Genomic DNA, 15,530 nt, shown 5'->3' on the forward strand with positions numbered 1-15,530 from the left:
GGTAGACGTCATATACCTTACACATAAGGTTTTTACATTTTGGACCTTTCAAGTATGGTATGTTCAAATGCCTTCAACTTGTTTCTGTGAATATAAAAATACTATGCCTATACTGGGTTGTATAAACATGTTGTAATTACATTTGTGAGCAATACTGCCTCCTTTTGGTGAGATATGTTTTTTTTTTTACAACAAATATCAGCAATGGTTCCTAAATTTACTGTTCACCAAGAGAGCCTTTGACTGTAAAAGATGGAATTGTATAAGCAATACCTAAACGTTCACAACCAAAGCATAATAACTCAACACAGACATCCCATTTGTACATTTTCTTTAATTGGATTTGCTTTTGATTATCAAACGATAAGTTACAAAAATGATGAACTGTCAGGAGAGTGGCATATCTTGGCACATTGTTTAACCTCTTATCTCGGCCGCTGTTACTTCCATATACTGTAAGTGTTTTTTTAAGGGTAAATTTCCCACTTTCATACCATTAAAACACAAACATAAGAATCTCTCTAACTACAGTTTGGACCATACTGAATATTTTATGGTTTGTGTTTCCTAACTCTCTGACCTTGTTTCTTCAACATCTATCATGTGAATGTGATTGTGCTGTGAATGTGAAAACAAGAGTTAAATATGTGTATGTGCGATACATACATAACCTCTCACACAAATGTAGACACATTAAATATGCACATACTGTACACATCACATGGTTGCACTCTGTATATAAGGAGGCTTTTCACACATGCTCATAATGCCTAATAATGTGCAATAAATAAAGGATATATCATATTGTCATTGCAACATTCCAACAAAAGTACTAATATATATATATATATATATATATATATATATATATATATATATATATATATATATATATATATATATAATGCATTTAATTTAATGACATAAATGAAGTAGGTTTATGGTTCTGAATACATTATTCTGGAAATGAAATATAAAATAAACAATGTTACTGTGAAATGATATAAATTGGGGCAAATTGGGCTTGGTCTAATCAAGGAAAACAGGTTCCACAGAAAGAAATGCTTCCTCAGCCTCCTGCTCTTCTTAACCAAGAGCCAGAATGAGGATACATTTGCATGCATTATACCAAAGGTTGTGCAGCAAGCATGCACACCTCTAAAAAAACTATGGGGCATTATTAACCCACCATTTAACCTTGCTTTAAGCTTTGTGTTATCAAGTATCAGTATGATACAGTGTTTACAGCACAGAAATTCAATAAAACCAGTCAGACATCTTTATGCTTGTGCTAAAATCAGTAGACATAAAGGGATTCACAATAACCAATAACAAACATGAGCACAGTGTTTGGAGCAGCACTTTGAGGGAATAAATAAACTGTGCTAGTTCCGTGGGATTTTTATTCACAGTACTAGATATACTGTATATATTAGTACTATTATTTAGAACACAGTATAAATAAAACTAAGATATAAAGAGATTATTTAAGTGGAATGGTGTAAATAAAAGATGGTGGGATCTAGCAGTGGGCTCCTTTTTGGTAGGGAATGCAAGTGCTCAGTGGTAGAAAGAAATGGGGGTGCACCATTTATAAACTGACTAATTCCATTTTTTACTACACAAGACAAACAGAGGGGCAAATTCCCCTCTCTCAGGAAATAAAGAACCAAAATAATACTTTGCAAATATACATGTGGTTAAAAAAAACAAATATTTATGTACAGTCATAGGCTTCCTATCTTTCCCACTTGGCTGCACAACTCCCCCTGCTGGAGGTAAATGCACCTATCATTGCTCTACATTCTACAGTATCTTCTCAGAGACTTCATCTCAGAGAACATCCACTGGGCCAGTCTATCCCAATAGTGCAGGAGTACTATGAGGAGCTCAGAGCTGAGAGTCAGCCCCCAGCGCATTGAGCTCATCCGGAGCGTACTTCTCGGCTCCAGAGCTTGTGTTCTGTCGGAAGCCTGCCGAGATTTCATCAAACGTCCGGCCCTTGGTCTCAGGCACCTTGAAGTAGGTGAAGACGAAGAAGATGAGCAGTAGCACGGTAAAGATGATGAAGACGTATGGGCCTGTCAGTTGCTGAGAAGAGGATACACAAGAGAGCAGAAAGGAGATGGTAAAGTTTCATTCAGCTGAAGTAAGACTGTCACTGAAAAAAGCACACAATATAGCGGTCTCCGTACCTCTACATACTGGAAGCACATTCCTACTATGAAGTTAGCAGTCCAGTTGGAGAATCCGGCTACTGCGAAAGCAGATGGTCGTGGACCTTGACTGAAAAGTTCAGCCACAATGAACCATGGAATGGGACCTGGTCCAATCTCAAAGAACGCCACAAAAATAAAGATGGCCACAATACTGACGTAGGAAAGGTCTTGATATTTGTCCTGGAAAGAATTGCATGAGTGTGGACAAGAAGTCATTTAAATGGTTGCACTGAAATATGCATGCAAAATAATAATAGTATAATAATAATCATAATAATAAAACTTTAACAGCAGAGCTATCAGTGGTTCCACACTTGAATCCCTCACTTAAAATAAGAATAACCAGTAACCACTGTATCATAATCATTTAAAAATAATAAGTGACAGAGGGAACTTCTCTGCTTGAAAGGATTAACTGGATTGTGCATATTGACTGAAAGCAGATGATTTTTAACCAAAACATGCATTAACACATAAAACAATAGGAAAAGCTTCTTTCATCCATTGCATATGCTGATGGGGAAGAAATGACTGAAAAGGTCCATTATACACTCACGGTCAGTGCCATTGCAACAGTCATGACCACAGCCGACACAGCCATTCCCATCAGCCCAACGAGGTGCAGAGATCGGCGCCCTGCTCTCTCAACTACAAACAGCTGCAGAAGAGGGACATATTGCATTAGCTAAGCCAAACACTGTGTGGAAGAAAACTTTCATAGTTATGTCAATAGTCTAGTTATAAACAGCCACATACAATTCAGTAATGCCCACTCTGCATCTGCAGCCACACCAAGTTCAATAAAGACTAAAGAGTCACCAGAACTGCCCTTGACACCAGCAAAAGTAATGGAAATGCTGCTTACCGATACTATAGTGAATACTGTGTTCACAACCCCAGCACCAATGGTGGCGTACACAGGATGAGCCACACCTGCTTTCGTGAATATGCTAGTGGAATAATAAAAAACCTGCAACACAAAAAAATTTATGGAGTCAAAAGACTTCCCGAACACTACAAAGTGCATTTAGACTAGGGCTGCACCATATATCGCTTCAGCATCATCATCATCATCACAATGTGGCTATGCACAGTAGTCACATCATGTATCCATGTATTAGAGCGCCGGGCTATCGATAACAGGGTTGTGGGTTCGTTTCCCGGGCTTGGCAAGCTGCCACTGTTGGGCCTTTGAGCAAGGCCCTTTACCCTCTCTGCTCCCCGGGCGCTGGAGTTGGCTGCCCACCGCTCTGGGTGTGTGTGTGTACTCACTGCCCCTAGTTCACTAGTGTGTGTGTGTGTGTGTGTTCACTACCACAGACAGGGTTAAATGCGGAGGACACATTTCGCTGTACAGTGACAAATATGTGCACCTTTACCTTTTAATAATAATAATCATCATCATCATCATCATCATAATAATAATAATTTAAACTCACAACACTAGGAAGCTAGGATGCTGTAAAAAAGGATATGTTAAGAAGTAACAGAAAAAGAAGTAACTGCATGGCATTCATAATAAAGCACTATTCAGACTACCTTATATTTTAAATGGGACAATCAAGTCAAAAACCCAACCTAGGTTAGAGTTATAATGTGGTTATAATAATAAATAATAAGTCTACATTGTAGATTGTAGTAAATTATTGCGTATAGAATGAAAAACCCAATTAAAATGATTCCACATTTCTGAACGATACATATAGACCTACAGAACTGTATATGTTTATATTAATGTATGAACTCACAGCGTTTATGCCGGAAAACTGTTGGGACAGCTGCAGCATGATGGCGATTAAGAGGGGCTGACGATAGATTGGAGAGCGGAACAGCTCGGGGATGGTCACCTTCTTCTCCCTCATCATTTGCCGGCTCTCCTCCTTCATCTCCTGAATGTCTGCTCCCACATCATCTGTGCCCCGTAGCTTTTTCAGAACTACGGGAACATTTCCACAGTCAGACACAACCTACTGGTTCAGCGCAAAATGCTAAGTGGCATATTCATCTCTCAGAACAGATCTAGAGAAGCCAGAGGTATGTTCAGGATGTGTGAAAGATTGCTTGCAGCAGATTTTCAAGCCCTCACCGCTCTTGGCTTTGTTCTCCTCATTCTGAATGATTAACAGGAAGCGAGGGCTCTCAGGACAGATAGGCAGCAGGGCACACTGAATCAAGGCAGGGATGAAGGTGAAGCCCAACAGGAAAGGCCACATCGTTGCATTTCCCATGATGGATTCAATGCCGAAGACCTGCAGAATAAGACGCAATAAAACTAATTAGGTTCAGGATTTCATGATAAATGGACCAATATAAATATTCCCAAATCAAAATGACCTAAAATAAAAGTTATTGCGCCTGCAGTAGTAGCAGTTAAGGACAGAAAGTGTTTGCTGGACACTGAAAAGAAACAATACATGTCCAAATATTTGTGGATACCCCTTCTAATGAAAGCATTCAGCTACTTGTAGTTGCACCCATTGCTGAGACAGATGTGTGAATGCACACACACAGCTTGTCTAGTCCCTGTAGAGAAGTATTGCCAACAAACTGGGGCTCTCTGGAGCAGATAAACATGAACCTATTGGCCAGGCTTGAGCTAGAGGGAATAAAGCCCCTCAGCATTGAGCTATGGAGCAGTAGAGCTGTGTTCTCCGGAATGCTGGATGGTGCTCCATCTAATACCAGTTGATCATCCAACATCCTGACCTCACTAATGCTCTTGTTGCTGAATGCAATCAAATTCTCACAGCAAAGCTCTAAAATCTAGTACAAATCTAGTTGGACAGTAGAGACAACTGTTCCAACAAGCAGGATAAACTCTTTTTAAATACCTTTGATTTCCAAAGAAATAATGAACAAGCATGTGTCCCAATATTTTGTCCATATAGTGTAAGTCCTAATTCCTAATTACCTGTGCCATCAGGATGCCTATGACAATGCCCAGTTGATGAAGCGTTCCCAGTGCCCCGCGTAGAGACGTCGGAGCAATTTCACCAACATACATTGGCACGAAGCCAGTAGACAGGCCTGAGTAAAGGCCCACAACCAGGCGACCGATGATCAGCATCTCCCAAGATGCAGCCAGCTTGGAGAAGCCCATTAAGGCAGCTGCTATGAATGCCAGAACATTCGCTATTAGCATGGAGTTCCTCCTGCAGGGAGATGCCAGAGAGAAGAGGATCCATCCGAAAGTTAAACATCAGAAAACCAGAAAACCTTCTCTTTCTATCAATATTAGCAGACCTAGGGGGAAGTCTCTGAAGTATTACCTGCCCAGGCGATTGACAAAGAGCCCTACTGAGAAGGAACCGAAGATGCCTCCCACAGAGAAAATGGCAACCGATAAAGCCCAGAGCGTGGTGAGGGAACTTGCAGGGATGTATTCAGAATAGCGTTCAAACCATGTCTCATTGTAGAAACCTTCGATGATCTACAAGGGAGAAGATTAAGAGAAGAGCAACATCACGTATCTACTAATTATAATGCAGAACTTTCTGGAATTTAATTTCCACACCTTTATGCATATTGTGAAGTTGATGTGTGAGTAATCTATTGTTTGATGCTACATGTGTTACTTTTTCCAATGTACTGTCCTGCAGAGTACGGTTTCTTAATGTAGCATGTATTCAGATGCTTATAAGGGGGTAAAATGAGCTGGATCAGGTGTGCTGGTTTAGAAAGAGTAGAACATCCACGCCAATACAAAAAAATTAGCTACACTCTAGAGCAATTCAGGTGGGCAATTCAAGGCCTGGAGGGCTGCATTCCTGCACAGTTTTTGCTTTTCCTGCTTCAACCTTTCTGTTAATTGCTGGACTCCCATTGCCCATTCCTGCTTTAGAGCATTAGCGTTCTTCAGCCAGCAGAGGGAGCAAGAATCCACATTTGCAGCAGATAATGACCATTCCTAAAGCAGTGTATCAGTGACTCTGATATCCATAAGAAACAGTCTGATTATTAGAGCGTGTGTGTATCCACCCCAGACTATGTTTTCCAACAAACAAGATAAGCCAATATGAGACATCAGACAAAAAAGAATTGGTTAATGGTACTGTTGTGCCGCCACCATATGGCCATAAACAACCAGGCTGTTTCCATTTCCATGACCACACATTCATTACAGCTTAATTTAGACAATAAGTCTAATGTCCTAATATATTAAGTTAATAATGCAGTTTTATCTCATGGCTTTCCAGTCTATGACTTTTGATGACAGTTTCCTGGTCACAAAAGGGCATTCTGCAGTCTGAGTTTCATTACTAGCAGTGTAGCATCAATGGCCTTCAGCCAAAGCACCTCTCCTAAACAAGCTCTCCCTGTACTAGTGGGTACTTAGACACCCAAAAACAACCCTAATCTTAATCTGCATGTATTTGCAGTGTCCAAGGCCTCATCACTAGCACCTGAACTTACACTGTCCCCTCATGTCCTCTCTCTTTATTTTCTTACACCTCTGGAACCACATCTCTTTCACACTTCTTACAAACAAAAACTAATTTTGCTGCGTTGTTTCCATCCCACAGTTTGCTGATTTCCCTGCCCTAAAATACTTTTTTAAATCAGGTGTGCTTGAGCAGAAAAAGCAAACCACTGTGCAGGAATCTGACCCTCCAGGACCGGAATTGCCCACTTCTCCTGTAGGGTGTCTAATTTCTTAAAATTTCCCCAAAAAGGGTGCCCTCGAGCGCCCCCTATGAGCATGTGATGCGCCCTTCTGCATCATACCGCTTACAATGACCCATGTTTTACTGCAGTCCCATGCAGTCCTTCATAATTTGTAATCAGTTTAGGTGCTCCTGTGTTCTGCGGTTCATTATCCTTCAAATGATTCTCTGTCGCCAACCACTTATCCATTTTAGCAGCAGGGCAGTGAAAATAGCCCCAAAAGCACATAGAGGTGCTAAAGACAAGCCTCTTACTGGAGGTCTGCAGCCAGACCCTTTCTCCAAATAGCAGCACCAGTTAACCCCAGCATTGTGGCAATTGCAGCATTTTGTGTTTAGGAATCAATGACATACACAGACGAAGTGTGCCCCAGTTCTGCTCTAAACTCTCTAAACATCTGATGCCTTGAATGCTAACGTCCCTTTCATCCGCCCTTCAACAACTTCATTTACACTTTGAGAAGGAGCTAAATTATCAGCATTAATTAACAGCACTTGAAAAAGATGATTTAAATGGTTAAACAGTTAAACAGCTTTTCTTTTAGCAGCAGCAGAACAGATTAGTTATTAAACATCTATTAAATGTCCACATTTTATACTACACTAATAAATGAAACTAATAAATACATGAAACTAAACTACTTGTTTGGGGACTTTGGGGTTGGTTTCTAACTGTATTAATTCTTTCTTTACAGACTGGAACAAACGTGGAACAATATCGACAGCAAGCTGAAAAGCAGCAGAAATATCCATTACATTTTTTCAATTTGATTTGAATAAATAATATGTCCTTAGTTGGACATTTGGCATTCTGTTAGATGAATAGCTTAATTCATTAAGACAATCAAACCAATATAGACCATGTTTAATATATTAATATATTAATATTAATATATATATATATATATATGTTAAAATTAAAGAACTAAAGAAATATAAAAGAAAAGAAGAAATATAGAAAGAAATATAACCTAAAAAAAGAAAAAGAAACGTACAAGTATGTGAAAGTAACCATATATAGTAAGATAACCCTTATGACATACCAATGCTGAGTCCGTTTAAAGTAAATATTACCATCTTTAATATGTACTTTAATATCCATCTTTAATATCTACTTAAGCCCATTGCTAAAGCCCCATTCCCATCACTTGCCACCTGATAGTCTATAATGTGGACAGGAAGTTGTTAATCAGTCTATACAGCATCAGACTTCATGTCACAACATGGATTTCCAAGTATGGGGTGGAAAATACACATAACGTGATAAGGGGCTCTTGTGGGGGTGGTGTTTGTCTATTATTAGGCAGTGCTCTTCACAAATGAATTTTAACAGGAATACCAGGAAGAACATGTTTACCTTGGGGGGTGTATACTTTATAGAGGTTACTACTTTACCACCATTCTATTCTACTAACCAAATTTATAGACTCATTGATTAGTTAACTTGTGTAGTCTTGAGAAGCCCATATGTGAATATTGTGGAACTGGCTTTTTTTTATTTTAACTATTATTTTTTTGGGCTCTATTAAAACACAAGAAGACAATATCTATTTTATTTTAATTAGAAAATGATACAACTGTTCATGCTTTCACTAGTGTACTGCAGTAGTAGATTCCCATTAATCATCTTATTACATGCAATCATATTTTTGTCTGCAAATCCAACAACCAGCAAATGTTCGGCATGCATCCTATAGAGTCAGTACTTTGTAAGACCCCTTTTGGCAGAAATCATAACCTTCCTAGCACAGTTTTTAATTCTTCATTTTTTGCAGAAGGCTTCTAGTTTTGAGATTTTATTGGGTCATCTTTTATACACAGCTCATTTAAGGTCTATCCACTCTATGATACTAAGGTCAGGGAATTTCGAGGGCCATTCTAAAAACTTAAATTTGTGTCTCTTCAGATAGTGGTTTTAAGGCATGTTCTAGACCACTACCCTATTGTTGTGATAATTGTGATAAGGTTGCAGGAAAGGGTCATTATGTTTGTGCAAGCAACATCGCACAGTGTAAATTGTGCACCTCACACCTGTCCCAGGTTAAACTTTTCTACTGGTTCTTGGCTGTCACATGGGAGTTTTGATCTGTCAGTGTCACTGGTGTGGTATCCCCAAGAGTTTGTGTTCAGTACATTTATGTAGAGAATATAACTGTACTATATTAATTTGCAGTTGTGTTTACATAGTTACATACATTTTGTCTTAACTCCAGGCTTTTTAGTTTTGTTTGTTGTACAGACCTAGTGTAATTAAATGGTCGATTGTATATGTAGTGTATGACTGCAAAGTTTGCTACTTGATTACTGTATAATCTAATATTTACAGAAGACTACTGTTTTATGTTCTGTAATTTGGAATTACCATTGTACCATTTTACTTCTGTGAAATGACAGTAAACAGCCATGTTAGGATGCTTTAATGAAATGTGCTATACTTACTGTCTGAGGTGCATTGATAACACCCGTATTATAGCCGAACTGTAAAGAGCCGATCACTGCTGTGCCAACGGCCACCATCAGCTGCACCGTCACATGCTGCACAGAGACAGAAAACAACAAAAGCAACCACTTCAGTCTAGTTTTATTTGCATAACAAATAGTAAATAAAGTACAGAATCAAATATACATATATAGACTTTTTTTCACTACGGTTCCCAGTCCTCCATCTGTAAACATAAACACAGCTTTGCTAGTACACATATGTACTGGATTAAGTGCAGGTTAATCCACTGGCCAAAATTTCATTGGAAACAGTGATGCATAATCCATGGATTAGCAAGCATGAGAAAACAGCAATGGACCAAAAATAGATTCATTGAGAGGTCCAGAACTGTGCAGAAGTCTTAGTTACCTGACAAAATTATACGTTACGCTTTTTTATCTGGACAGTAAGTGTTAGTAAGAGGAGGCACATGTCTGTCCTCAACCTCCTAGTGTCAGAAGTATTGCTAGTGCTTTATATATGAAATGTATATATAAAAATATAATAAAATACTATGAAACATATAAGTTGCTACGCGGCTGCTGTGCCTCCAGGCCCATATTTAAATGGTTTTAAATAGTGCTAAGTACTATTAAAGTTTTTTTTTAATAGATGAACTAAACAGCATTCTGAGAATACATTAGTGTAGCAAGTAGCATGTAGCAGGTAGTAAATCCACCAACTGTGTGAGTGTGCAGAATGTTCTTTCGCTACAATAACAAAAGATAACACAGTGCTCTGTCAGTGCTGCTGTCAGACAAGGTTACATATTATTCCTCAATGATGCTTCAGTAATAGTCCTCTGTTAATGGGGAAGCCCTGTTGTTTTCTGACTGTAATCTAATTACTGGGATCTGAGATGAGCTGAACTCACACAAGCACTATTTATTCTTACCTCAATCTACACACACACAACACTAAGCTGTTACGTAACCTAGCAGTCAAGTGTTTTATCAAGAGAATTTCTGACCAACGAGCTTGTCACACTAGTGGCGACACTTACGTCATATTCTGATGCTCCTAAAAGTCTGTTTTACAATCTAATTAATTAAATTATGTGAAAGACAGAAGGCCCATTGTTCAAACCGTCATCCCAAAAGGCATTCTGCAATCGGCCCCATTGATTAAACCATTCAGACTGAGCAGACATGGGCTGGAACCACAGAGAGAAACAGAGGAGACACATAAACCCTTCCCAGGATGCAAGTGGCATTGGCATCTTCCAGCCCTGAGCAGGTTACATCATGAGCCTTTTAATAGGGTTGTAATCGGGCTTCTGTGCATTGTGCCGCATTGTAGTTATTTGCAGACACACCTTCGTTCAGCCAGGCTGCTCTGGGACATGGAGCGTGGCAGATATCAGCTGCTGTGTCATGCTAACTATGGCTTTGCTATTGTCCTTGGTAACCAAGCTCAGACAATGTCTCATTCTCTATCAATCACAGTTATTGCCCAAAAATGTCAAATGTAATCAGCAAATAGGATTACACCAGTAAATCCAAATGCATTACTTGGCATCTTCTGGCACTTAGACCTTTCACCGTGATTGTAATTGTTTGCTCATAATGTGGTTTCCTCAAAAGAGCACATGGCTTCAATGCTCTATGGGTGGGGATATCAGTGATTGTTGTAAAATTTACTTGAACCGAATTGAATCAGTATAAACTACATGGATAAAAGTATTGTGACACTTGCTCAGTTGCTGAAGTTTCCTAGAATTTAAAAAGTTTACCCAGCTTTTGTTGGAGTCTCTCCTGTCAAGAGAAGGCTTTCTACTAGATTTTGGAGCTTTGCTGTGAGGATCCAATAGCAGAGTTAGTGAGGTCAGGATGTTGTATGATCACCACCCCACCTCATTCTCAACTCCCCAACTCTTCCCAAAAGTATTTGGATGGAGACCCAATAGGTTCATGTTTATCTGCTCCTGAATAACATGAGTCAGACTCTATTGGAGGTTCTTCTCTACAGGGACCAGACAGGTTCTGTGTGTGAGCATTTGCACATCTGTCTCAGAAATGGGCAGAACTATGACAGTAGCTGAATGCTGTCATTAGAAGGAGTGTCCACAAATATTTGGACACATAGTGTATCTGCTATTATTGTCCATCTTTATACACTTTTAGCTTTTAAAATGGCCATGCTACCATACTCTCCTGAAGATCTTAAATAGCATTTCTTGGTGTGATGCCATAGAAGAATCACTTTTGGTTCCCTGAAGTACCTTTTATTGTATTTTAAAAATCAAAGTTTAGAGAACCACCATATAATATAAATGTTCTGCACCAGATTAAGGTTTTTTTAATGAACCGTGTGTCCATAAAGCAACCTTGAACCATAACATAGCCTTCATTTTTAAGATTGCACCTACACATATAGAGTGGCAATAGCTGAGACAGCTAACTGCTCTCAAGAGGGTTAGAACATATTCACTGTACATCCTCCAAGGCCTCTTTGGGGCAGACATGTGAGACCTTGAAATGATCTATAGCAGCGTTTCTCTTTACTTCTCCCCCAAACAACCTACAGCAGCACACCCCTCCTGACTCTCCTTAAGGACACAGTGACCAAAAACATTGCATTTCAGGGCTATGAGAGACAGGCCGTGCATTCAGAATTGCACGTATGATACAGTGGAGAAGAGTGTATTACATTTCTGAGCACTCCTTGGATTATCCCTTAACATTCACATACCTGCACTACTATTAACTTAATAACATAATTAATATTACTAATAAGTATGATATCATTGATTTCAAAAGAATTACTGAATTACAGTGCATGTCTGTAAATGCTAAGGGGTGACAAAAGTTAATATCAAAACAAAATGTTTACAAATAATTGTATAATTGTACTTCCAATTACACTTCTCATTAAAAAAAGGATTCCTGACTTGGATATGTTGTATGTTGTTCTAAAAAAGTATATATCTATGTGTGTGTGTGTGTGTGTGTGTATATATATATATATATATATATATATATATATATGTACTTGTATCTTGTAAGAGAGTAATCTGTATCTTATATCTTGTAAGGTTTAAGCCACAATTTACACTTGGTGGTCAAATGCCTCTCTGTTTAGTCCTTGTGTGGGGCGGAATATGCAAATTTGCTCGTTGCGCAGCAATTATTACTGGTGTTTCAGGTGTTGTGTAAGGAGGGGTTAGTTTCTCTGGAAAATCATACTAAAATGACAAGAATACACTGAGAAACGTTGTGGTCTGGTTGGCTGCTTGTTTTGGGTAGTTTTAAGTAATCACTGTCATTATGGCAACAAAGCTGAGCTATAGCATTTTTCGGGGTGTGTCACAGGGGCTCTCTCTTTTGCTGTTGTAACTGTTTGTGGTTGAGAAAAGGTCTTTATGGGAAATGTAGGCAACCTACTGCAATGTGGTTGCCATTTATAGTTTTTTTTAAATGAACAGTTAACCTTCATGTGGAGAAAGTAAACGCCTTTATTTCAAATGTTATTTATATATTTGAATAAAAATGAACTATATTTAATTTAAACATGGGCTTTTTAATCTAACACTACTTTTCTGTTTTTTGACAGAGAGAAAATTTGTAGCAGGGGTGCCAGACAATGTCTATACAAAATAGTAACCCTTACTACCAGATAATTACCTATTGTTACAGACATTTTCTGATTTGTTTATATCAGCTTTAAATGCATCTTGGGTGTGTTTACACTTGCAGGTTTATGTGACCATCTAATCTAAGCATTTGTATCTGTTATAAGGAGAGATATATAAATATGGGAATTGCTATTGTTCATATATGGCCAAAAGTCTTGAGACACCTGCTCATTTATTGGTTCTTCTGAAATCAAGATACTTTACTCTAAAGCTAAACTACTATAAGTGGTGGTAAAATAAAATACGTTGGTAAGCATCTTTGCGGCCACCAGTTGCCTAGTGGTAAAAGAGACGAGACAGTAACTGGAAGGTTGCAGGATAAGATCCCAGGACTGACTGAGTTTTCTGGGACTGGGTTTTTAGAAAAACATATTATCAGACAGGATAAGAGGAACAAGTACAGTATTTAATAGGTGAACGGAAGTGTTGCTATGGATTTACATGACTAAAATATGATATGGCTGCTCTTTTTGTGAAGAATTGTGCAGATGTACTTCATTTATATAGCTACTAGCCGTTGCCTCCATTTATTCAGTGTGGGACTTTAGACAATGACAGCTGAATACATCATTCCTCTTATAGCTATTAAGCTGTTTAACATATGAGAGATAGATCTCCAATTGCTATACTCATCAGATGACATTTTTTTTAACTATTTACAACATAATATCTCCTAATTACTCCTCTAATCTAATAATTTCTTCAGTATGCTTATTAATCTCACACTTTATTTAGACAGTCACCTATAAAATATGTACGGATGCTCCCCTTATTAGCACACTGTGGTTAATGGTAAAAACCGCTTATCTACAACATAAAGGCTGACGCTGAAGTTAAGGTTAGGGTTATTTCCTAGAATGTATTACAGCATTAGATATTAGATATTAGATATTAGATCATTAGTTACATGTTCGTTGTGATCATCTACAAAGTGTCTATACTGGACTGTCAAAAGAAAACGTTGTCAGGACCAAGAGGAGAACAGAGGAGAACTACAGTAGTATATTGGAAAGCCTCCTGAAAACTCGTGTGCTGCCAAATTACACCGTTCTTACCTTTCTGTCAGACTCCATGGCGTGCAGGTTATCAGAGCCTGCTTTTGTCCTTCTGCTCGGAAAATCAACAAGTTCAGAAAGTCCTCAGCTCTTCGTCAGGATAAAAAAAAGCCTAACAAGGCATTACAACCGGCGCGTAAAGTTAAAAAAGAGTTGACAGTGAATGAATGAAGTGAGCTTTATCCACGGTTCATCTTCTCTGTGTGGTCGTAAAGTGCTTCTTCCTCAGAAAACCGCTCCTCTGTGTTGACAGAGCTGCATCTCTAAGGTAGGAATAAGCCGGTTAATATAAATTCCCCAGCGGTCTCTGATTGGCTGGACGGAAGGCGTGCCATGTAACGGAGCGTGCTGATTGGCTGCACGTACTATATGAATACGTGACGTTGTGTCGCTGAGAACGTGCTCTCGTCAGGCGCGAGCCAAACTCAGGATTAGATAAAGATAGACAGACTGAGCTTCATTGATCCTGAAGGTAAACTGCAGCGATACAGTGGCGATATAAACACACACATATTAGGCAAAAAAGGGGGTGGGAGTGAGTTTAGTGCCTTAATAGGTTACTATGTGAGATATAACAACACAGCCCTGCGTAAAAGCAATATGTCGCTGCTGTCCTGTAAATCATTATATATTATTATTTGCCATTAAAGCCCTACACTGTAAAAATTAATAAAAAAAATTCTCGAAAAACAGTGCTGTAATTTCTGCAGCAAACAAACACAGCTTTCCCATTGGCTCCTGACACCATCTATTTACATACAGGGCGTGTCCTCCAGTCATTGACACTCACAGTCAACGTGTTGTCATTTCCCCAGGGCTACCTTTTCTTGCTCTATTGGTTCTTGCTCTATTGGTTTATGTAATGGTTGAGTGCATGGTTTTAATGCTGCAGAAATTAAGAGCAAATTTATGCTTTATGTGTTGCTGTGTGTGAGCATATGCTGGTTGAGTGTCAGTGCTTACTCTCATACTACCAAAGAATTACTCTGTTGTTGTTTGGTGTAGTTTGTTTTGTTGTGCTTTGTAGCATCTTAAGTGTTTGTAATGATGCGAGAAAAAAAAATTCCATGCGGGACTCTCAACACGATAGTATTTCAAGAAGAAATCTTTTATTTTATTGAAAATGTTTGTAAATGTATTATTAGGATATTTTACTTTACTTTTATGGCTTTTGTTTGGCCAGTTGATTTGATATAAACATAAAAATAAAACTAATGAAATTAGTTTAAAAAGCTTTAATATGGGCAATAGATAATTATTGTATTGTTATTTACAAACATTCATTCAATCATTGTAATTGAGGACAGCAGTATGCAGTATGAGTAATATAGTATTTGTTCTGTAAAAAAAGAAATAAATGAAATTTATATTCATTGGCTTAACATTTAAAATAACTTGTTATCAATTTTCCATAAAATTAGGATTTTTCTTACAGTGTATATAGTACTCCAAAGGGCTAAAGGGTTCACCTTTAAG

General features: G+C 38.4%; 1 protein-coding gene across 1 annotated transcript; it reads right to left on the bottom strand.

The window, feature by feature from the left end:
* Positions 1-319: 319 nt before the first annotated feature.
* On the bottom strand, positions 320-14,304 carry slc2a1a (solute carrier family 2 member 1a). Its single transcript, XM_072696422.1, has 10 exons — positions 14,055-14,304; positions 9,323-9,418; positions 5,489-5,649; positions 5,131-5,371; positions 4,306-4,468; positions 3,968-4,155; positions 3,085-3,189; positions 2,776-2,877; positions 2,196-2,399; positions 320-2,091 (listed from the first exon to the last, which is right to left on the bottom strand). Exons 1-10 carry the CDS (start codon positions 14,070-14,072, stop codon positions 1,891-1,893), a joined length of 1,479 nt encoding a protein of 492 aa, XP_072552523.1. The 5' UTR covers positions 14,073-14,304; the 3' UTR covers positions 320-1,890.
* Positions 14,305-15,530: the final 1,226 nt, after the last annotated feature.

The sequence above is a fragment of the Salminus brasiliensis genome, chromosome 14 (assembly GCF_030463535.1).
Source record: "Salminus brasiliensis chromosome 14, fSalBra1.hap2, whole genome shotgun sequence".
Classification (NCBI taxonomy): domain Eukaryota; kingdom Metazoa; phylum Chordata; class Actinopteri; order Characiformes; family Bryconidae; genus Salminus; species Salminus brasiliensis.